The sequence below is a fragment of the Astatotilapia calliptera genome, chromosome 11, assembly GCF_964374335.1.
Source record: "Astatotilapia calliptera chromosome 11, fAstCal68.1, whole genome shotgun sequence".
In the NCBI taxonomy this organism is placed as follows: domain Eukaryota; kingdom Metazoa; phylum Chordata; class Actinopteri; order Cichliformes; family Cichlidae; genus Astatotilapia; species Astatotilapia calliptera.
The window spans coordinates 29,841,399-29,866,502 of NC_137432.1; the positions used below are offsets into that span (position 1 = coordinate 29,841,399).

General features: G+C 39.4%; 2 protein-coding genes across 2 annotated transcripts; both read left to right on the forward strand.

Moving 5' to 3' along the window:
- On the forward strand, window positions 1–24,325 carry drd2l (dopamine receptor D2 like). The gene is made up of 8 exons (XM_026183685.2): window positions 1–128; window positions 14,469–14,864; window positions 16,201–16,310; window positions 19,212–19,348; window positions 20,855–21,069; window positions 21,372–21,455; window positions 21,535–21,889; window positions 23,279–24,325. Exons 2-8 carry the CDS (start codon window positions 14,493–14,495, stop codon window positions 23,473–23,475), a joined length of 1,470 nt encoding a protein of 489 aa, XP_026039470.2. The 5' UTR covers window positions 1–128; window positions 14,469–14,492; the 3' UTR covers window positions 23,476–24,325.
- Window positions 8,391–10,139, forward strand: LOC113032134 (protein FAM200C-like). Its single transcript, XM_026184817.2, has one exon. It carries the CDS (start codon window positions 8,391–8,393, stop codon window positions 10,137–10,139), a length of 1,749 nt encoding a protein of 582 aa, XP_026040602.2.
- Window positions 24,326–25,104: the final 779 nt, after the last annotated feature.

A 25,104-nucleotide genomic window follows, 5' to 3' on the forward strand; every position in this document is an offset into this window, starting at 1 on the left:
GAGGTCAATCTAGGGGAAGGTCTGCCGTAAGTTGTTGATTGGATGCCGCGGACGGACAGCCAATTTCTCGCCAGTGCTGTTCCTGAGAGGAGAGCGAAGCTAAATGTGAGCACCTGAAGCACCATAGGGTAAGTAACCGCTTTAAACCAAATTGAAAAGCAGATTTATTCTTTCTTTTTTATTTTTTTTTATTTTATCTTTTAAATATAGAAACCTTTGTCAGTTCAGATAGGACTGGCAGCGTCTTAAGGGGAACTTGTTGCCATGCTTTCAACGCTTTTCTGTGATTTTTCATGCTTTTTCTTGGTTCCAATATACAAGATTGACAAGTTCGTTTTGCGGATGAACGCCAGCAGGGGCATGGTGACATTTTATTTTTGAAATAAAATCACGGCTTGGATTTTGGGTTAATACGTGTTTGGAGTGTATAAGTGCTTATTACCCGGAATTCAAAATAAAGTCAAGGCATGCCCCAAAAGGTATGTCTCGTATTATTGCTCATTTAATGCTTTCATTTTTTTTTTTCATAAATACACTGAAGTTTTCCTGTTTCCGTTATTAAAATAATAATAATAATAATGATGATGATTGCAAAAACTACATATTCATTCGCTCTGTTCCATAATAGTCCTGTCAAAGAAAGTCTTATAGAAAGACTCCAGTAGCTGTATGATTCACAGTATTATATAGTTTACATTCTTTTTTTTTCTGCCGATGTATTTTCAGATATCTCGGTAAAAGATGTTTGTAATGTTATTTTAGCCTGTCACTATTCTTCTATAGGTTGCTTGAAATTGTGAATTTATTTACTCACCATAGTTTGTTATTGGAGAGTCTGAGCATGATTGTCAACTTTACCATATTTTCATTTATTATAGGTTTTTTTTTTGTTTGTTTGTTTTTTTTTACCTCAGTCTTCGGGTGTTGCAGAAATAAAATCAACTTGCCTCCAAATGAATTGCAGAAACAGATCTTACTGTAAATCTGAAGTTCTCATTTGGGATACCCTCTAGTGGTTGCAAAGTGGCATTATATTTGTTTAGAGTTCTCTCAACAGCTGAAGGGTGTGTTTCAGTAATGCTGTATTCCCTCAAATGTGCATTTTAGAATGGTGAAAATTTGTAGATTTGGCAGGGGACGGGTGGTTAAGTGTGTAAACAGGAGCAAACCCTGGTTATGTCTACACTTTAAATGTTTGTGCCATATGGGCACTTTGACAAATCAAATTTGACTCTTAATGAAATGGAGAGGATGCAGTTATCAGTCTGTTCACACTGAAACTGTTTATCCTCAGCAGTCGCTTAGAAGTGGCTTCCAAACGCTGCAGTGTCTCATTTTAAATAAAAGATGGAGAAGATGTCAAATCGCTTCTTGAATAGAAGATGTTTGCTTTTGGTGTGGAGCGTCACCCGGGGATCACATCTTCTCATGCAACACTCTCATGTGCCACATTGGTGCAAATTATTCCTTCTCCCACTTGCTAATCAATTTATTGGTATTTCTACCACACACAAGATTCTTATTACTTATTGACTGACCATATATTACCACAGGGGGCTGTGAATCCCTATTGCAGCACTAATATACTAATGACTTCTTTAACTAGAGTTAAAGTTTCCTTCTTAAACAAGCTAACAAATTGAAATACCCCCCCCCCTCTCTCTCGCTCTCTCTCTCGCTCTCTTTCTCGCTCTCTCTCTCGCTCTATCTATCTATCTATCTATCTATCTATCTATCTATCTAGCTATCTAGCTATCTATCTATCTATCTATCTATCTTTTTTTTTCTTTCGTGGCTCAATTAAGTACTAAAAATGATTTTTTTTTCTCCACTGTGTAACAAAATACACAAATAAACCATGCTGTGATTTTATTTGTTTCCAAAAGTCAATAACTGCTCCTTAAAAACATATGAAAAAAGGAGGCAAGGGAGTTCAGGGAGTAATTGGGAGCTGAAGTAGGGTTAAGACGCTGAATATTTACTGGCCTCATCTCAGCAGAGAGCTGATTATACTGCAGCTTAACATCCGTACCATTCCCAGTGGCTGGGACTTGTTCCTCCCTCTCAGTGAAAGAAATAAAAGATTTATAGCAGGCCAACTCACAGCCTTAGTAAAGCTGAGGGAAAATTTGAACGCATATTTTTTTTTCTTTCTCTTCTATGCGTATTTTTTTGCTGTTGAATTGGGGGCAGGCAAGGCCAAGAATGTAATAGACCTGTCAAGCATCTCCAGAGAGGAGCAACCAGCAGAGGAAGAGAAACAGGAGATTGGGCAGGAGGAGAGGGAGATAAGAGAGAAAAGGGCTTGTGAATGTTACTGAGTTGGGACAACAAGGGCATCACTCAGCATGGTTTTGAAAGAGTGAGCTGATTAAATAATGTAGTAAAACTGCTACTTGGAATCTGATTACATAGCCCACAAAAAGTAACAAACTTGACTGTTGCAGCAACAATTGGGTATCATTAGTTCATAATATTAAAAAAAAAAAAAATCTGTTACCTGTGCTTACTTTTCCCTGTTAATTAGAGTCAAACTAAACTAAATGTAACCTGCAGGATCAATTTACTGATGTCTTTTCACATCAGTCTCATTACATCCTATAGCGCACCATATGGGAAAACAGGTTTCCATCCATGTTTAATTATGCATTTTAACTCATGAATGTTTAAACATGTGGTCCATCGAAGCACTCATGGCCCAAATGTGGAGCCTGAGGCTGGGTTGGGGGCAGATGAGATGAAGCTGGTTACTTTGTCTTAGTTCATAATAAAACAGTTGAAAAACCACCACAGTAATCTAAATTAAGCTCACTAATAAAAAAGAGATTAATCAGATTTTGAATTAATTTCCCTTTTTAAATTGGCTCTTGCTTTATTTTACATGTAGTGGCCTCACACGTTTTTATCTCCAAGCGCATTGTGTCTGTTTGATGCTTCTTTCTGAATTTGAAATGTATAACTCTGCTTTTTAGTGCAACCATGTTTTCTCACAAAATTTTCTATGAATGTGAGAGAGCGAGGTTTCATGTTGCTCAGACTCAGTTTACACATCATGGATGTGAATCTGCACAAAGTAAATCAAGGTTTTAATGAGCAACACTGTCAAAGGTGCTGCATCATAACAGCTGCTTGAATCACAGCTGAGTGTTTTTTGGCTTCTGTGTTTTTAGCAAGAAACATCTGGGGTGTCTCACTTTGTTGCTTCTTGCACGAACATAACTGTCTCATTACAGTTTGACAAATGCGCTCAAATTCTTAAATCAGGATTAGATACTTCTGCGGTACAAATCTGAAAACCACCACATTGTTAACTTTTTATCTGGAAACAACTTTAATTTTTGTTGTGATACTCTTAATTGTATTAAGGTAAGTCAAATAAGACGTCTTTCACTACAATAATATTAACTGGAAAGGATTTCAAACCAACTTCCACTTTTTCTACACTTTTTCACTTGTTTTATATTTCCATTTTCAGTGCTTTGTGGCATTGCTCATCTGTGTTTGTCAAAAATAGGGTGCATGGTGGTGCAATGGTTAGCACTGTTGCCTCACAGCAAGATGATCCTGGGATTGATTCCAGGATTCGTGGCTGTGTTGAGTTTGGATGTTCTCCCTGTGTCTGTGTGAGTTTCTTCAGGTACTCTTGTTTCCTCCAGCAGTCCAAAGATGTGCACATAAGGTTAACTGTTGATTCTAAAGTGGCCGTAGGTGTGAATGGCTCTCTGTCTCTCTGTGTTAGACTGGTAATATGTACAGTGTATGGCTCCTCTCACCCTGGGATATGCTCTAGCCCACTTGCAACCCTGAATTTGATTAGGAGAAGAGGATGGATGCTTTTCTGGCTGTAATTGTCATTTATAGTGAGTAAATACACTCACAGGACACTTTATGACGCACACATAACTAGTAATGGCCTTAATCCTTTGTGGTAGGGATTCAAAAAGGTGTTTAAAACATTCCTCAGAGATTTTGGTCCATATTGAGATGATGGCATCAGACAGTTGCTGCAGATTTGTCAGCTTCACGTCGATAATGTGAATCTTCCATCTGAGTACAGTGAACTCATTGTAACGTTCAAGAAACCAGTTTGAGATGATTTGAGCATTGTGACAAGGCATGTTGTCCTATTTGAAACAGAAGATGGATCTGGCTAAAAACAATACTTAGTATGCTGGGGCTTCAAGATTAAATGCTCTTCTGCTGCCTTGGTTGTAACAACTGGTTATTTGAGTTACTGTTATCTTCCTCTCAGCTCAAAGCAATCTATTCTCATCTCACCTCTGTTATCAACAAGGATTTTTTTGCCCAGAGAGCTGTTCTTATTGTATATTTTCTCTTCTCAGATTGTTCTCTAGAAAGTCTGGGACCAAAACCCATTCTACACTCAACAAAAATATAAACGCAACACCTTTGTTACTGCTCCCATTCCCCATGGGATGGACGTAGAGACCTAAAATTCATTCCAGATACACAATATAACCATCCTTCCCAAACAGTGGTCACAAATCAGTCCAAATGTGTGGTAGTGGGCACATCTGCTATATTGAGATAATCCATCCCACCTCACAGGTGTGCCACATCAGGATGCTGATCTGACATCATGAGTAGTGCACAGGTGTACCTCAGACTGCCCACAACAAAAGGCCACCCTGGAATGTGCAGTTTTGTCTCACAGCAAAATGCCACAGATGCCACAAGCAATGAGGGAGTGTGCAATTGACATGCTGACAGCAGGAATGTCAACCAGATCTGTCGCCCGTGCATTGAATCTTCATTTCTCAACCATAAGCCGTCTCCACAGGCGTTTCAGAGAATATGGCAGCACATCCAACCGGTCTCACAACCGCAGACCTCGTGTAACCACACCAGCCCAGGACCTCCACATCCAGCAGGTTCACCTCCAAGATCGTCTGAGACCAGCCACCCAGACAGCTGCTGGAACAATTGGTTTGCACAACCAAACAATTTCTGCACAAACTGTCAGAAACCGTCTCAGGGACGCTCAACTGCATGCCCGTCGTCCTCATCGGGGTCTTGACCTGACTCCAGCTCGTCGCCGTATTGTGTATCTGGAATGAATTTTAGGTCTCTACGTCCATCCCATGGGGAATGGGAGCAGTAACAAAGGTGTTGCGTTTATATTTTTGTTGAGTGTACATTCAAAGTCATCTTTCTTCCTCATTCGGGTGCTCAGTTTGAACTTCAGCCGGTTGTATTAACTTTGCTTCTATATCTAAATGCATCGAGTTGCTGCCATGTGATTGGCTGATTACATAGCTGTGTTGACGAGGACTTGAATTGCTACACAAATAAGGTGGCCAGTGAGCGTAAATAAAAATGAATCAGAGAAAATATACACCACTGGGACAAAGTGATAAGCTTAGAAGTTACTTTATCATTTCAATTCAAGATGATAAATATGCAAGTTATACAAACATCCATTTCCAGAAGTTGTCGAGCTTGTACTAAGTGGGAACCTTAGGGAACCAGGCTGCTGTATTTATATATGCATGGTTTGCTTTTCTCTGTGAAAAAGAGTTTATGCTAGCAGACATGATTGCACGGTAATGTGAAGTAAAACCAATGCACTGATTAATGGCGGCCTTTTAATTCCAATCACTGAAATCTGCCCAATTTATCACTTTAGTTTGGCAGTAGGTCTAACAACATGTACTAGACAGAGCCAAATAGGCGTACTTATTCATAATTTTAACCACTGAGGCTCTCCTTTTGTATCCTGCTTGTATTTTTTACATTTTAATTAATATCTTGTTATGTTTCACATTGCAGAAGTTGACTGTTTTATGAGAAAATGGTTGAGACATCAGTGGTATTCACAAACACTGAAATAAATAATATAAAATAATGAATAAAAATAATCTTTTCAGAAGTTTATAAAAACGTTTAATTGCAAATAAATCTTTTATTGAATGTTAATTTTATGTTGCTTTTCTTAGATAGGCGTGTTTTTAGACATAAATGTTCTTCATAGGGATTTTTCCACAAAGATATTCATTAAAAATAAACAGTTCTTATAATTACATCTTCTTATCATCACAAATTGAAAAATACGGAATGAATACATATGTATGTCTTGCCCAGAGATCTTCATGAAAACACATTTTTGAGTGAATAGGCATGTTAGAGTTAATGAAAGGCCATTATCTGGGTTTATAGAAGAATCTGTCATGGTCACATGGAGTTTTCATGTTTTCATCAATGTTTTTATCAATCACACATTAATTATGATTTTAGGCTTTGAGGCACATTTTTTTCACCACCCTGTTGCAGTAGGTGCAACATTTTAAATTTTGGTATTATTTTTCCCAGCTATCAATGTGATGTGCTCCCTCTCTTAAAACGACATAGCTGAACATAGCTGATTCTTTACACTATGATGCATCTTTAGCCCAAAGTCTCACTTTGTGTTTGGATTGCAAAACAAGAATTACTTTGCTTAAAAACAGGAGATAATTCTGTGACTAAAGCTTCTGGGAAATGTTTATGTTGTGATTAGATTGTTAGTCATGAAATATTCCTCGCAAGTTAAATCTTTTTCTTAGTAATTTGTGTTAAAAGTATTCGAGGTTCAATGTAACTTTTGTAGTTCAGTTCAAGAAAAAAATTTAATAAAATAAACAATCAGTTGCTTGGGACAAAATATGCCCCAGCATTGTTTGAAGACTTCATCTTCTCATTCTTATTATTGCAGTGCTTCAGCAGCTTTACAGAAGCTCTGCAGTCTGTCACTGGCAAATAGCTTTTTTCCTAGTTTTGCACTCTGTCTTGGGGCATCTTGCTCTTTGATGTTTTTAAACTAATTTGTGAAAGAGACTGAGGTAAGATGAGCTCGGTTTACAGTTGCTCAAATATGACTGCAGGAAAGTTGTTTAGTTTTGAAGAACAAATGTTTTAATTAAATATTCTTGCTTTAAGTGTTTGGTGTTGAGAGAGTGAGCTCAAAAACAGGTAAAGATGTCAAGGAAATTGGCTGAGAATCTGTACTGCAAACAGGTGATTCTCTAGTGAGCAAGTGAAGATAGCAACTAAAGAGTTTTTCCATGATCTGTCAATCATCTTATTGCAATTTATGTTGCAGCTGATTCTACAAATTGTCTTGAATGAAAAAAAAACATTGTTTTTCCTGCATATTTTACAGCATTTACTACACACACACACACACACACACACACACACACACACACACACAAATAAATACAGAGGTTACAGTGGGTCAGATCAATCCAGAACAGCAATCCGACAATTTCAGTTAATGAGCAATAAAATCTGATAGGCAGGCTGATACTGTCGAATGAATGAATTTTTCATGTGCTTCCAGTGACTGCATGGAGATAGTTACTCAGTAATAAGAAAATAATGACATCCCATGGCCTGCTTACACCTAGAGCACATCATGCAGATATAAACTTGTGGTTGTGGTACTTCAGTATATAGGCAGAAGAGGTGCCTTTTTAAAGTGGCAGGCACATTCTGAGTGGGAAAAACATGTTATTGTGAAACCCTGAGTGATACAGAAAATTGTAAGAAAGAGAGGACAGGGGAGGGAGATGAAACTATTTTCAAAGGAAAGGACTGCAATTTTATAAACTAGATTTTAAAATCTTATGTCATGTGCTAATTCATTTTGGAGTTTTTAAACCAGATTTTAGATCTATGCATGTTCTGTTGCTGAATCAAGTTTCTTTTTGAATGTTTTGAAAAACTAACTGAATCATAGTAATTTTGTGTTTGCATAAAATATGTGTTAAGAAGTTTAGTGCAGGTTAAAAAGGTTAGTGATGTGCTGTGTAGGACTGGCGCTGGGCTGGCTCCCTTGCACCAGTTAGGCTAAATCAAGGCTAAAAGACAGAAATTTAATTCAAGGTGATAATGTTGCTTAGATGTACTCACCAAACCCACCTTTTATACTATTCATATTGTCAAGGGGGTTGGAAATTTGCCATATAGATCTCTGATTGTATCTTGTGAAATCAATCACTTGAGATGTCTTTAGATGCTGTTGCCAGTGGTTTGTCTATTGCAGTGGTTCTTAACCTGGGTTCGATCGAACCCTAGGGGTTCGGTGAGTCGGTCTCAGGGGTTCGGCAGAGCCTCCACTGCGGAGGTCGCAGAGGTCCAGCCACGCCCGAATTATCGTGTAAATTTGTGATGACACGCCCCCTTCTGGCCATCACTGGCTGCAGACGATCATGCTACACTGCTTGGCCAATCAGGGCTGCGGGGAATGTAGCGCGCGCAGTAGTCAACATGTGAATGTCGTGGTAGTACTTCGCGTGATTTTTTTTTAAACATTTTAATCCATACTAACTATGTCGGGCAAAAAAAGAAAGTGGTTGGACGAATATGTACAATATGGATTTACATGTATCATGGAACGTGATGGGAGTGAGCGTCCTATCTGCATGATTTGCAACGCCAAGTTGAGCAACTCTAGTCTCGCACCGGCAAAACTAAAGGAACACTTCTTGAAGCTGCATGGAGACGGGGAATACAAGAACACAACACTTGCTGAATTCAAGGTGAAGAGAGCCAGATTCGATGAAAGGCCCACTCTGCCTGCTCTTGGATTTGTACCCGTTAACAAACCGATCCTCACAGCATCGTACGAAGTTGCTTACCTGATCGCAAAGCAGGGCAAGCCACACACCATTGGTGAAACACTCGTGAAACCAGCCGCGTTAAAGATGGCAAATCTGATACTCGGAACAGCGGCCGAAGGTAAATTATCACAAATTCCTCTTTCAAATGACACAGTCAGCGACAGAATAGAAGACATGAGTAAAGACATCTTGGCTCAAGTAGTCGCCGATCTGATTTCAAGCCCAGCAAAATTCAGCCTTCAGCTCGATGAGAGCACAGACGTTGCTAATCTAAGCCAGCTTACTGTTTTTGTGCGCTATGTGAAAGATGACATGATAAAAGAAGATTTTTTATTTTGTAAGCCTCTTACAACAACAACTAAGGCAGCCGATGTGAAGAAGCTTGTGGATGACTTCTTCGGAGACAACAATCTTTCATGGGACATGGTTTCTGCAGTTTGTACAGACGGAGCTCCCGTCATGCTGGGAAGAAACTCTGGTTTTGGTGCGCTAGTAAAAGCCGATGCACCACACATCATTGTGACTCATTGTATTTTGCACAGGCATGCATTGGCAACAAAAACCTTGCCTCCAAAAATGGCAGAAGTATTAAAAACAGTGGTGGAATGTGTGAACTATGTGCGAAATAGTGCTCTGAGGCACCGCATCTTCAGTGAGCTGTGTAAAGAAATGGGTTCTGAATTCGAGGTACTTCTGTACCATTCTAATGTTCGGTGGTTATCCCGGGGACAGGTGCTGAATCGTGTTTTTGCCATGCGTGTGGAATTAGCCCTGTTTTTGCAAGAGCACCAACACTGTCATGCAGATTGCTTCAAAAATCCTGAGTTCATTCTCATTTTAGCGTACATGGCTGATATATTCGCAGCTCTCAATCATCTCAATCAGCAGATGCAGGGTGGTGGAGTCAATATCATAGAAGCGGAAGAACACCTGAAGGCTTTTCAAAAAAAGCTAACGTTATGGAAACGACGAACAGAGAACAACAACTTTGCAAACTTCCCCCTTCTGGACAACTGTGTAAGTAAGGTCGAAGATGTGTCTGGAATCGGAGATGTTTCTGTATCCACGGAACTGAAGCAAACAATTGCAACGCACTTAGATGAGCTTGCAAAGTCTCTCGACAGATATTTCCCTACAAGAGAGTCATATCCAGCATGGGTGAGACAGCCGTTCACGTTTGCTGTTGAGACAGCAGATGTCAATGATGAATACCTTGACGAAATCATTGAAATTCAGCAGAGCCAGGTTCAACAGCAACGCTTCAGAACAACAACACTCTCAACGTTTTGGTGTCGACAAATGGACAAGTATCCAATTATTGCTAAGAAAGCCCTGGATTTTTTTATACCATTTGTTACAACATATCTTTGCGAGCAATCCTTTTCGACGATGCTGGACATAAAAACGAAGAAAAGGAACAGACTTTTCTGTGAAAATGACATGAGACTGGCACTTGCCAAGGTGAAGCCACGTATATCTGAACTGGTCTCTCAAAGGCAACAGCAGAAGTCACACTGATTTGCAGGTATGTAATTTGTTGTAAGTTCATGCATTGTGTTGGTTTTGTTCTTTGAACAAGGTGATGTTCATGTACGGCTCATTTTGTGCACCAGTAAAAAAACATATCTATGTCTTGAATTTGAAAAAAAAAAAAAATTTCACTAAAGAGGGGTTCGGTGAATGCGCATATGAAACTGGTGGGGTTCGGTACCTCCAACAAGGTTAAGAACCACTGGTCTATTGATTTGTTCAGTTGAACTTGTCTAGGATATGGGTTGATTAACAATGCAGAGTAGAGGTCAGAGTCAGTCAGTAATTGTAATGTGATGCTCATGACGGAGCGGGTGGTAAGGTGGTAAAAGTCTCACTTAATTCATTCATGGACTAACAAGAAAATTCAAACTGTGATGCTGCCAGTCAGTAGTCCGTTTCAACTTCCTGTTGCCGATAAATATTTCATGCAGCTTTTTGCATGCTGTCGTACAGCCTCTGTGTTTGAGTGTAACAGAAGAGAGCCAAAGACTTGTAAGCGAGGGGAAGAGAAGTTCTTATATATCTATATCATGTCTCCTCTCTGCAAAAAGACATCAGTGCCAGGCTACTAATCGCATGTTTCAAAGAAAAGGCTAGTTTAGATGAGATGTGTTGTTACTAATGTTTTCATTAATTAAGCGTACTGCGTTCCTTCTTTTGTCTAAAGCTAAATATTTGTCTGTTTTAGTAAATGACAAAGCTAAGGTTGTTCTCTGCGACAGACTCCCTCTGGAATTGGTTTTAAGATTTTTTTTCTGCAAAAAACTGCAACAAAAACAACAGAAAAAGTTCTCTTTCTGTTTCAAATAGGTTTAAAATTCATTTACTCATTTGCTGTGTCTAATAGCCTGCTGTTTCATGAGTCGTGGCTATGTTTTGAGATCTCAGATGTCATTTTATTTATCCCAGCTATCAATGTGATGTGCTCCCTCTCTTAAAACGACATAGCTGAACATAGCTGATTCTTTACACTATGATGCATCTTTAGCCCAAGGTCTCACTTTGTTTGGATTGCAAGACAAGAATTACTTTGCTTAAAAACAGGAGATAATTCTGTGACTAAAGCTTCTGGGAAATGTTTGTTGTGATCAGATTATTAGTCATGAAATATTCCTCGCAAGTTAAATCTTTTTCTTGATAATTTGTGTTAAAAGTATTCGAGGTTCAATGTAACGTTTGTAGTTCAGTTCAAGAAAAAAATAAAATAAACAATCAGTTGCTTGGGACAAAATATGCCCCAGCATTGTTTGAAGACTTCATCTTCTCATTCTTATTATTGCAGTGCTTCAGCAGCTTTACAGAAGCTCTGCAGTCTGTCACTGGCAAATAGCTTTTTTCCTAGTTTTGCACTCTGTCTTGGGGCATCTTGCTCTTTGATGTTGATGTTTTGAGATCTCAGATGTCATTTTATGGTAAGGATTAGGGTGCGGCTCATGATTAAGATCGTCATCAGTCGACACTACTGGGTTGTAAACCACATTCAGCAAACAATAAATTCTTTTGATGGCACACAAATGAGTGTTACATGTCATTTCAGGATACTGGGGTGCTGAGTCTAATGATTCCCCTAAAAACAAAGATTCCTAAAGAACATGCTTGTCATTTGCGTCATTTACAGAACATAACCTGCCATCAGATTCAGTGTGACATTAAAATAAAGTCTTCACATGAAACCCAATTGACAGGGTTTTTTTCTCATAAAGATTGTAACATTATGATGCAAAACTTGTGCAGCAAAAATCAATTTCTCAGCACTTCATCTGTATGCTGACAACAATCCACATTTCTTCCCCCCAAAAATATGGAGCATTACTTTATTTCTGAGCAATTTCTCATGAATTATTCTGTACAGCCCACAAACTGGGTTTGAGCGACAGCTTGCACAAACACCCTACTCCTGATGGCCCTTTGGTCAAAAGAATTGCACCGTCCTTAGTTCACCCTTCAAATTGAATTACATCAACTAGTTGTGGATTACAGTACCACTGTGCATCAATATCGCCAAAGGGAGAGCATGGCTTATAGAGAGCAGTCAGTGAATAATGCATCCTAAAAATACAAACAAAAACGAGGCAATTAATAAACTAATGTTTTCACACAGCTCACCCAACACACTGATGCATGCATTGCACATGTGGATTAGTGTTTCTCTCACTGACCTAACATCAATAATTCTTTTTATGCCATGGACAGGTTATGTAGGTAAAACCTTTGTGTATTGAACACTGATAATACATACATAATTGATCAAATATGACTGACTGTGTTAAAACTTTCATGGGTGGAAGGCATGTCAGAACAAACAGAATACTGACTCAGTGATGAGCATCCATACGGCTTATAAGTGCTATAAGCTGTCACAGTGCAATTATAGTTTATATATGAAGTGTGTGTGTGTGTGTGTGTGTGTGTGTGTGTGTGTGTGTGTGTGTGTGTGTGTGTGTGTGTCATCATTAATTCAGAAGCATGCTGGTCAGTGAGTATTAGGATGTTCAGTTAGTATTACATTACACATGTAAGTGGTAAGTGGTTCTTCTATAGCACTCTCCTCTACTAAAAAGGCTTTAAACAAAATACCTCATATACACAAGCACTTTTTTCCTACACTTAAGTGCTTTCTAGCAAATACTCTGATGGATGGTTTGGAGAGCAACTTGTGGTTCAGTATCTTGCACAAGCATACTGCATGCACACTGGAGCAGGCAGGAATTGAACAATCGATCTTCCAATTAGTAGATGGCTTGCTTTAACTCGTGCATGTCTAATTTCCCCTATGCGTTTACATGAAAGGTGTCATGTTGGCAGCAACGAATCAATCTAAAAGCTGAATTCATGGATCATATTACTCTTTTTCCACAGAAAACACAGAGACATTATCCTGTGTTCCAAAGGTTGCAGGTTAGTGGTGTAAAAGAGTTCGAGCAGCAGATTAGAATGAAGTACGCTTACATTTTATACGGTTTCTACAGCATCAAACTAATTTGAACGTATTCCTCTGACAGTGCAATGCACAGTTTGTGTTTCATGTGGTTTTAGGAAGCTACACATATAAAAGGTACACCCCCAGCAGAGAATCTATATCACACTTAAAACATGCTGTAAATAAAAGAATTAGTGAAAACGTGGGGTGGGGCTTCCATCTGATTTTTAACCCCCTCGGACCATAACCTGCTCCTGACTGTTTTAGTTTTTGCTCTGGCAGCTGCAGACTTCCTGTTGTTTAAGAGTTTGAGAGTAACGATTGAATATAAAAACAGATTTGAAACATAGGCTTGGTAAAAATTTGATCACATCACCAATTACAGTGTGGGGTTTGTGTTTTAGGATCATATATTAATGCTTTCAGAACAATAAATTTTTTGCTGCCAAGAGATAGAAAATCAAGGAATAAAGTTGGGTCTCATAGTTAATATTTATTACTGACAGCCATTAGAGAAACACAAAGAGATGCTGCTTTGCTTTGGGCCTCAGCTTTCTTAATTCATATACAGACATAAACCCAGAATGATTTGCAGTATTTTTAACACTGTCTTTGCATAATTTTTAACCCTGTAAGACCCAACCTATCGAAAACAGCCAGAAAATTCAAATTCTTTGGAATTTAGATGTTTATTAACCCTTATAACAAAATCCACAATTTCTTTTTGCTGTATCATGTTGCGTATGATATATTTTTATTACATATTTATTATATATATTTTTGTATCACATTTGATACATTGGGCATTTTTGGCAACTTTTTGTTAAAAACAATGTTAATTTTATACAAAAAAGGAGAATTTTGTCCATAACATTTTGAAAGTATGGCAAGTGTTGATCATGTTGATGAGATAGAGGTCTCAGAAACTCATATATCATATATGATACAAAGGGCATTATAGGATTAAATGGAAGTTGATTGTCTGTGATATAAGAAATATGATTAGCTAAATAAGTTTTCCTTTTTACAAGAAAACATTGCGTAGCACCTTTTCTGGCAGCATAACCACCTGCAGACAGCAGCGGCAAGAAATCCAGGCAATAATGGGAGCGTCAAAACTAACTAACTAAAAACTAACATAAAAAACTGAGTGTGCAGTATCCAATGATTTTCCTTTACTCTGTGCCCTTTGTGTGGTTACAAAGCTGTCTGTCTGAGGTGAGACCAAAGACAAAGTTCCAATAATAAGCGTTCCTTCGTTCTCCTTTCCTGTCAGAAAAAGTAGCCACTCATCTTTGGATCTATTTTAAAAGACAGAATCAAATGCACAGTGGGCCATGAAGGGCCCCACAGTAATTATGTTTCTCCTGCTTTTTTGTGTCATTAATTTTCAGCCTGACCATGTTCACTGGAGCAAGATGACTTTACCCAACAAGTCAGACGACACCTCCTCCCCCTCCTTCCCTCTCTCTTCCCTTGAACATAATTTCTCTGTCTATGTCACCAATGACCCCTCGTACTCCCCCATATCCTTCCCCACATCCTCTTCCTCTTTGCTGACTTCCACCAACTGCACCAGCTCTGCTTCACCCTACTCTCCACCATACAACTTCTATGCGGTGCTGTTAGTCCTCCTGATCTTCTGCGTGGTGTTTGGTAATGTGCTGGTGTGCGTGGCGGTGTCTCGAGAACGTGCCCTGCAGACCACCACCAACTACCTCATCGTCTCACTGGCTGTTTCTGACCTGCTGCTGGCCACGCTGGTCATGCCTTGGGGCGTATACCTGGAGGTGTGTGCACTTGTGTTTGTTTTCCCTTCTTTTCTTGTTTATTTTTTTGTGGTTCAGAAGAAAGACAAAAAAAAAAGAGAGAATCAAATCCTTAGATGCAATGGAAATCAAGAGGATAAGAGTGTTCGGTAGTTTTCAGCCTTTTTCGAACAAACACAAAGCAAATGAGACCAGTAATATATTAGATAAGAATATGAGCCGACTGATAACCAGCCTTCCAGAATTTCACATATGCTGTTTTGTCTAGCTTCTTATAGTAATTTCAGTAGCTTTGGTTTGTGGACTGCTGGTTGAAAATGAACAATACAAATACATTTTTGTTAGTATGAAGTTACCAGAACAACATTATGGATAAGATTGGTATGGTAATCAAGAAAATAATAGGACTTATTAATAATGCGCATATTCTTTTGGAATAACCTGTCAGGTCTTCTCACATTTTGGTTTGCCTTTTGTGTTTTATTAACAAAAGGGGAGAAAAGCTTCCGTTGTGTATCTTTGCTTATTATGCTTCCTTTGTTTTAATTCTATTTTTTCTTTCTTTCTGTTAGTTATTCTGCTTGATTTTTTTTTTCTTTTGAATTCTGAAATTTGTCTTAGTTGTCATCAGTTCTCCGGGCACTTTCTGTCCTACCATATCCCTTTGTTTGTCCTGAGTTTAATTAAAGTTATCTTTTTGTTTGTGTAGGTGATGCCTCTGTGTTCTGTATATTGGGTCCTCTTTTTGAACTTCAAACAACACAAAAATACCCACTCACATTTACAAGATCAGTCAACGTAATGTTACATGGTTCCTTATCTTTATTTTATTATAACCTACTCAAAGAAAGATTGAATCAATAAGTGTTTTGGCATTTTTGGCTATTAAATAACACATACCTTTGTCACATATCAGATTGGCTATTGATTATATCACTGATTAATTATTTAATAATTATAAATACTGTTACTCTGTTTTAGTCAAGAATAATTACTGGGGTTTTTTTTTTAGATCCAAGGGACTTACTTGAATTATTTTTTTTAAATCCTTTGGTGCACAGCAGTCACTGTTAGAGTGCAAAATACTTATTTCTGCATTATTTAGTAGGTAAACACAAATCCTTTGTCTTTTTCTTTCTGACAGTCTTTGTAGTTAAATTTCAAAAGGAAGTAATGATCTTTATTAAACTATTAAAACTCAAATTAAATATTGAATTATCCAATAAGAAGCAAAAGTTTGAACCAGCCTGGTTAATATTGATGTGCTGCACATGAATAAAAATGTACAAAACGTGATACCAGGTTAAAAAAATGAAAGTGAGTTATGAGTGAGTAAAACTCATTTGCTTTGTTGAAGGTGGTAGGAGAGTGGCGATTCAGCCTCATCCACTGTGACATCCTGCTCACCCTGGACGTCATGATGTGCACAGCCAGTATCCTCAACCTCTGCGCCATCAGCATCGACAGGTGGACACTTGCCTAAAAATTACTCTCACATTATCATCTTTACTGCTTGTTTGTTCTCTTTTCTCTTTGTGTCTCCTCTTATTGTTGAGCTCACCTCACTTCTATTCTAACAATTTATCTTCCTCTTGAGAATTCCCTTTCAGCAGGAGAACAAGTTATTCTGTTATAAACTAGTTGAAATTATATAAGTCATTTTTAACCAAGTAACATGACAGTAAATCAGTATGGTATTTCTTCCACCTAATCTTGACCTTTATATTTTTTTTTGGCTGGGTTATGCAAATAAACGCTAACCAAAGAGCATGCATATACATACATTACCTATACAAACCCCACTAAAAACTGCATTGCCATCATCCAGCTGTCACTGAGTAGCCAAATAAAAACTTCTTTCTGCTGCAGTCATCTACAGTGGGGCAAAAAAGTATTTAGTCAGCCACCGATTGTGCAAGTTCCCCCACCTAAAATGATGACAGAGGTCAGTAATTTGCACCAGAGGTACACTTCAACTGTGAGAGACAGAATGTGAAAAAAAAATCCATGAATTCACATGGTAGGATTTGTAAAGAATTTATTCGTAAATTAGGGTGGAAAATAAGTATTTGGTCAATAACAAAAATACAACTCAATACTTTGTAACATAACTTTTGTTGGCAATAACAGAGGTCAAACGTTTACTATAGGTCTTTACCAGGTTTGCACACACAGTAGCTGGTATTTTGGCCCATTCCTCCATGCAGATCTTCTCGAGAGCAGTGATGTTTTGGGGCTGTCGCCGAGCAACACGGACTTTCAACTCCCGCCACAGATTTTCTATGGGGTTGAGGTCTGGAGACTGGCTAGGCCACTCCAGGACTTTCAAATGCTTCTTACGGAGCCACTCCTTTGTTGCCCGGGCGGTGTGTTTTGGATCATTGTCATGTTGGAAGACCCAGCCTCGTTTCATCTTCAAAGTTCTCACTGATGGAAGGAGGTTTTGGCTCAAAATCTCACGATACATGGCCCCATTCATTCTGTCCTTAACACGGATCAGTCGTCCTGTCCCCTTGGCAGAAAAACAGCCCCATAGCATGATGTTTCCACCCCCATGCTTCACAGTAGGTATGGTGTTCTTGGAATGCAACTCAGTATTCTTCTTCCTCCAAACACGATGAGTTGAGTTTATACCAAAAAGTTCTACTTTGGTTTCATCTGACCACATGACATTCTCCCAATCCTCTGCTGTATCATCCATGTGCTCTCTGGCAAACTTCAGACGGGCCTGGACATGCACTGGCTTCAGCAGCGGAACACGTCTGGCACTGCGGGATTTGATTCCTGTCGTTGTAGTGTGTTACTGATGGTGACCTTTGTTACTTTGGTCCCAGCTCTCTGCAGGTCATTCACCAGGTCCCCCCGTGTGGTTCTGGGATCTTTGCTCACCGTTCTCAAGATCATTTTGACCCCACGGGATGAGATCTTGCGTGGAGCCCCAGATCGAGGGAGATTATCAGTGGTCTTGTATGTCTTCCATTTTCTGATGATTGCTCCCACAGTTGATTTTTTCACACCAAGCTGCTTGCCTATTGTAGATTCACTCTTCCCAGTCTGGTGCATGTCTACAATACTTTTCCTGGTGTCCTTCGAAAGCTCTTTGGTCTTGGCCATGGCGGAGTTTGGAGTCTGACTGTTTGAGGCTGTGGACAGGTGTCTTTTATACAGATGATGAGTTCAAACAGGTGCCATTCATACAGGTAACGAGTGGGGGACAGAAAAGCTTCTTACAGAAGACGTTACAGGTCTGTGAGAGCCAGAGATTTTCCTTGTTTGAGGTGACCAAATACTTATTTTCCACCCTGATTTACGAATAAATTCTTTACAAATCCTACCATGTGAATTCATGGATTTTTTTTTCACATTCTGTCTCTCACAGTTGAAGTGTACCTCTGGTGCAAATTACTGACCTCTGTCATCATTTTAAGTGGAGGAACTTGCACAATCGGTGGCTGACTAAATACTTTTTTGCCCCACTGTATCTGTCCACCTTGTAATGACAGGTTTTCACAGTTGCAACCCTAATTAGTATTTGCTTTAGTGGAACCATATAAAAAACCTGATTAAGTGTTCCACCTCACCTGATGCCCTCTTAATGGTCCGGCGAGAGGTGGCCAGACACCCAGCGGGCAGACAGTCTGCAATTGGGTCCTAATTCTTCTGACAAAGTAACACATTTAGACTGCACCACTTTGGTCTTGTGTAATTTTTTTATAGCATCTAAGGATAGTCTCTAAATTGTTTTTGTTGAATCCACAGAGAGTAATTTATATATAATTCAGTAGCAAAGCTGTCAGGGCTTAAAGCCCCCAAAGTGACCCATTACAAGGACACAGGGGTGAGGTAAAGTGCTGTGATTTAATTAACTCGAGCACTTTGTATGCAAAGTCATCCAGTGTATTCTGCAAAACAAGAAATAGGACAAATCTAGATAATGATTGTGCAGCTAGTGTGGAGTCATTATTTTGTATTTTACTTTAGGCTTCATGTTCCAAAATTGAACTTTGCTATTTGGGCTGTTTGGGACCTGATGAATGTAAAAACAAAGAATTGCCTGATTTTTATATTTTACCTGATTTTTGTTTCTGACAAAAATGAAATCCACATATGAGGGCATTTGTTTTCAATTGAACAGTGGCAGCATAATGTCCTTGTAAATGGATATCAGGCCCTTGTGGAGCAACATTTAATATTTTGGTCTGCACAACCCAAAATGTGATGTCCACATATGTGGACGCCAGGTCCTAGGAGGTCAATTAGGTGCAGAAATACATTTGTTTCCTCTGCATTGACGTGCATGTCAAGACACAACCATAAGTTAACGTGTAGGAGGCGCGTTAATGTGTCTGTGTGTATGTATTGTTGCAGATATACAGCGGTGGCAATGCCATTGCTCTACAACACCAGATACAGCTCCAGGAGGAGGGTGGCGGTGATGATTTCGGTTGTGTGGTTCCTTTCTTTTGCCATCTCCTGCCCTTTACTGTTTGGGCTGAACAACACTGGTAAAGGGTCATCTGATACTTTTTGACTTTTTCAGTGCTCAGCTGTAAATTGTTTTCTTTAAAATTATAGAACTGTTTCTTTTTTTTAATACAAAAACAGTCTTTCCAAACTGTCTTTAAATTTGATTATTCGTCTTTTAAAAATATAATGCTGTGACATTTCAATATGTTGGCATCATCGATGGTTAAAATTGTCTCACAGTAGTAGCAGTAGGGAAGGTGCCCAGCAGCTAACCTTATTGGAGAGCTATGAGGTAGAGAAGCATAGTCCAACTCCACCTCTAGGTACATGCAGACCCCGACCTCCTTATCTATAAACACTGGGAATTGGTGCTGTCTAGTCCATTTGACTCTGCAGTGAGCACGAGTTGGTGATGAAGGACTTCAGCTTTCAAAGCACTCACACTGAACTCAAAGGCGGCCACTTGAGAATAAGTGGGGAAACATAGAGTAATGCGAGGGTGAGCAAGAGGCATCCGGCAGCCTCAGTTGTGGGTCCAAATGCAGCAAGATACCAAATGATGTAAGTCAAACTGTGAAAAATATTCTCTCTCCCCAGAAATGTGTTGCTCGTAGATTACAGCACGGCATTTGAAAGGTGCTCTGTGCATTGCTTTTCATTCAGTTCCAGCGCCAGCGTTTGAATGTAAAGGATCACATTGCATCATTGGTGGCTTGCAAAGCGACCCATGGCTCATGAGTTGGGAGTTCGCCTTGTAATCGGAATGTTGCCGGTTCGAGCCTACCGCCTACTGGTGTTGGCCAGAAGTGGCGCGACATGGCAGCCTCGTTTCTGTCAGTCTGCCCCAGGGCAGCTGTGTCTACAACTGTAGCTTGCCTCCACCAGTGTGTGAATGGGTGGATGACTGGGTGTGTAAAGCGCTTTGGGGTCCCTAGGCAGGACTAGTAAAAGCGCTATACAAATACAGGCCATTTACCATTTGCAAATGTAGGTTTGATGAAACGCCAATGAAAACAGCGTTTTACTTCATGAGTTAACATTTTTAACATGGTGTCCAAAAAGTTTCAAGATCAAGAAGAAATGAATGAGTTTAATGGTAAATTCAACTGATGGTTATTACAGCTGACAACGAATGGAAACAGATGACCAAAGTTAACAGCACCTTTAATACAGAATAATTGAATATGTTGTACTCTTCCATACATCTTTACTATGATTATCATAGAGTAGATTTGCCCACCGCCAACCTCAACTGTGCATCAGTGCAACAGAACTGATTCATGTTTCTAAGATGGACTGTTCATCAGTTTTTAGGGTAGCAGAGCCACAGATTCCTATTTAGGATAACTTGAGTGCCATCTCACTTGTCTTTATGATTGCTCTGATAATAGTTAAATTCTGCACCAGTTTAAATCCTAGGTTAACCTCTCTTGCCTTTTGCCTTTGTACTTTACACATAGACAGATAAATCTTGCAATTATCCCTAAAGGCTTCTGTACTATATCCATTCTTTGCCCTTTTTCTTTTTTTCTGCTGCACATTAGCTAATCGTGAAGGCACCACGTGCAGCTTTGCAGACCCGGCATTTGTGGTGTACTCATCTGTGGCCTCCTTCTACGTTCCCTTCATTGTAACATTGCTGGTGTACGCGCAGATCTGCCTGGTGCTGCGCAAACGTGGCAGACGCACTGCCCCGCCACGCAGACACGGTTTGCTTGCGCAAGGTGCGGCTGAAGCAGAAGGTCACCGACACAGGAAGGTAGATTTCATACCAAACTAATGTTTATCAAGCTTGAGTCAAGTTTGAGTTTTCTTCCAGCCATTTTGCAATTGTAACGAGATAGAAAGTTTAGATGAAGTCAACAACAGTCTTCATCATATTTGAAAAACACTTTTGTAACTTCAGATACACACACTTCATCTCATGCACAGTGTAATTTCCATAAGATGACACTAGATTCTTATCCTACCAGCAAATATATTTTACTGTGAGATATCAGTTTCCAGTTCTTTTTTGCATTATCTTTTCTTTTCAATATACATGGCATTCTTCCATTTCAGAATAAGTGTACACAACCAGAAGATGTGAAGCTGTGCACCCTGATCCTGAGACCTGCCTCTGCAACCCCACAGCGCAAGAAAGTGGTGAGGGTCATAACTTAAGCCAGCACTCAGTCCAAACAGATTCTCTTTTTATTGTCATTTTTATGTAATTCTCACACAGAGCCTGGTTAAAGAGGCAGTGGTTCACCCTCTTGAAGTGGAGCCAGGTCATTTCCTGCCACAGAATGAGCAAGGTCTGGCTCCTCCGCCTCCTCCTCAGGCCTCTTCGAAATCTGGACGACCCCGGATCTCCCTGTCCATCTCGGTTGGACCTGCTCCTGTTCTCCCCTCAACCGTGACACGATCGGCTCTGACACCTCGTCCTCCCACCCTTGAGGATGGCATGAGGGGCCGTGAGGGATGGAGGGAGCGCAGTGCAGGCAAAGAGAAATGGGGCATCACCAAGGAAAGGGTGAGAGGGAGGCTGTCACAGCAGAAGGAGAGAAAGGCGACTCAGATGCTTGCTATTGTGCTCGGTAAGCAGTGGGAAATGCAGACTTATTAATGAGGTGTTCTCTGCACCACGTGTGCATGCTCAATCTTCACTTGTAGTTTGTCACACTGTGCACTGGTGCATTCACAAACTCTTTCTACCTGAAAGCCAGACCATTCCTAAGTCTCTATGACATTGTTTTTCAAGATATCCTTCTATATCTAGTGAAGGCACAGAACACATCTAAGCTAACAGAACAAAGTTAATTAAATTTAATTAAGGCTTATTTATATAGCGCCAATGTGTACTATAAGGTATTCAGTACTGCATCAATCAAGTGACGGAGGTTAATGAGAAGAGAAAAAGTAAAACACAGAGAAACAGGACAAAACACAAAACATGAGAGTGATTAGACAAACATATGATGACATTGATTAATGATATTTCTTTGTTCTTTGTCTCCATGCTTTGTCCTGTTGCATGTTTGTTGTCTTTTTTGGTCTATGTGTGTGTGCTGGTATATAAACTTGTGGAGAGTGAAAAGTGAGAGTGGAAGAAGTGCTCATGCATCACATTAAGTCCCGCAGCAGTCTAAACCTATAGCAGCATAACTAAAGGAACGTTCATGGATATTTAATCCAGCTTTAACTATAAACTTTATGAAAAGGGAAAGTTTCTTGTCTTATCTTTAAAAGCAGAGGTGTCTGTCTCCTGAGATGGCTCCACGGGAGAGGGTACTCCTAGCTGATTGTAGCTTGTCCCATGTATCATCACATTTGCTCAGATGCCTTCATCTTATTTAGGTATTTTCACAAGTTTGCTGAGATTGCATACAGAGAGCAATAAAAGACTAAATAAAAATTAAACCAAAAATATGGGTTAAAACCAGCAATCATGAAATGTTTTTTAATACATAAAAGGTGACTGTAGATGTTTACTGTACAATAATTCCCTTGAGCCAGTTCTGTATCGCAAAAGGAAATGCAATCACCTTTGGCAGAATGAAGAAAAATCTAGATGAAATGTGTCCCGAGGGCTTTATTCTGAATAACTGAAAATAATTTGATTTCTCCAGATGAAAGATTTTAAATGTAAATTTGGAGCAAGTTTTCCTTATGTCAGTTGGAGAAACAGTGATGAATGTTAGCATTCACAGCAGCAGTTTTTATGGCCTTTATTATTTATGACTTCTGACTTGATTGTATTTTTCTCACCAAGCTCATTTTTGTTGTGTGATTTATGACATTTGGCAGTTCTGACTCTGAAACTGGGATAGATGATATCCTCTGTCTGTGTATTTACTGACTCAGTGGTTTTATGAGGGTGTGCAAACTACAAATGTACAAGTAGACAAGATATTTAATAAATTACATCCTTGAATGATTTCTGTGACACACAAAGACATAACCCCCGTCTTGTCTTTCTTTCAAAGGTGTGTTCATTATCTGCTGGCTGCCTTTCTTTCTGACCCATGTACTGAAGGCCCACTGCAGAAGCTGCTGCATCTCACCCTCCCTGTACAGCGCCGTTACCTGGCTGGGATACCTCAACAGTGCCGTCAACCCTGTCATATACACCACTTTCAACATTGAATTTCGCAAAGCCTTCATCAAGATCCTGCACTGCTAGTCCAAAAGGATGAGAGGTGTCAGTTGTCCAAAAATAAAAAAAATAAAAACGCCTGACATCAATTTGAGTTCTGAGGTGAGAAAGAGCTGAGTAAGAAGCAAAGATAAAGAAGTGTGTGGCAGGTTTGATGTGCAGAGATGGGAAGTGAGACAAAAGAGTGGACAGCTGATAAGTCGAAGTGGGACAAACTTTTCAGAAAGTGAATGACAAGAGAAATGTAACAAATAGCTTACACAAGACTGAAGAAAGAAACTAGGAGGCAATCACAAAAAAGCGTGTGACAAGTAGAAGACAGGTGCACAAAACACAAGCAAGCGGGAGATATTCAAAGAAAAGAAGACGTGTGCTGCGTTGTACAGATAATACGCTTGTCAAGAGAATTACTGAGGACCGGGAATCTCAGAGCAGCAGCTTGACTCAAAAACTTAGTGTAAGTTGGACTCCAAGAAACGTGACTGTTTTTCCAATTTACTGGAAGACTTAAGTCGTACTTGTATTTTCTTGTATCACTGACAAAAAGCACCTTATCAGTTTACATGTGCTTGTCTTTCCCAGAGGACTGGAATAAGTCAGGGGAAAGGGGGAAAAACAGCTTGCGTACAGCTTAAAACTCTGACAGCCAATGATCAATAATGTTTCATACGTCTTTTAAAAAAAATCCCCATTGCATTGTGTAACAATTATTGATTTGGTGACTGAGCAGTAACAGTCAAGACAGCTTTCATGCATTTTAATATGTACAGGTCTTTCTCTAAATAAGTTGTTTATAAATGTAAAGGTGAGTGTTGTAGACTTTGCTTTAAAGTTTTGTGGGATGTACAAATAATCAAATAAAAATCATTTTCATCCATTACTTGTGTTGTTTTAAAATCACTACCATCTTATGCAATGGAAAAATATACTTTTTTGTCAAATTACAGTGCAAAAAAATACAATCACTTCCACTGTATAGGCCAGTCCTTTCCCTACTTGATTGTAAAGTACAACTTACATCCTGTGTCAGTGTCACAGGGATGGTGACTGTGTAAAGTCTTGTGTAGTGAGACAGGACTCCATCAGCCATCTGGGGCCGTTTGGTATGAAATTTGTATGTTTTCACTGTGCCTGGGTGGACTCCCTCCAGGTACCCAAGCTTCCGACTACAGTCCAGAGACATGCATGTTAGATTAACTGGTGATTCTAAATTGGGAGGAGTAAATGTCAACATGGTCAGTCTCTCTGTGTTGGCCCTGTGATACACTTGTAATCTGTCTAAGGTGTGCCATGTTGTGAAACCCCAAACTGGACAAATGATCAAGAAAATGAATGGACCATTTGATATTTTAAGAAATATGCATGTTGTTCTTTGTGCTAAGGGTCAAAGGATGTGAAAAAGATTAAATCAGTCTGCTTTCCAGCACTTCTGAACACCACAAAGTTTTTTCAGGGAGGTTCATGCATGAACTATTTCTTGGTTCATAACTTTCTGAAATCTCTGCAGGTTACCTGGCCTGAAATAGGATATTGTGAATTCTTCTGATAGCCCGCTAATTATAGTGACTCATTTTCATGACTGCTTTAGTTCAAGGCAACAGGACTACTCATTTAGATTAACCTGGGACCAGCTCTTAAGGCTGCATTGTAGGCTAC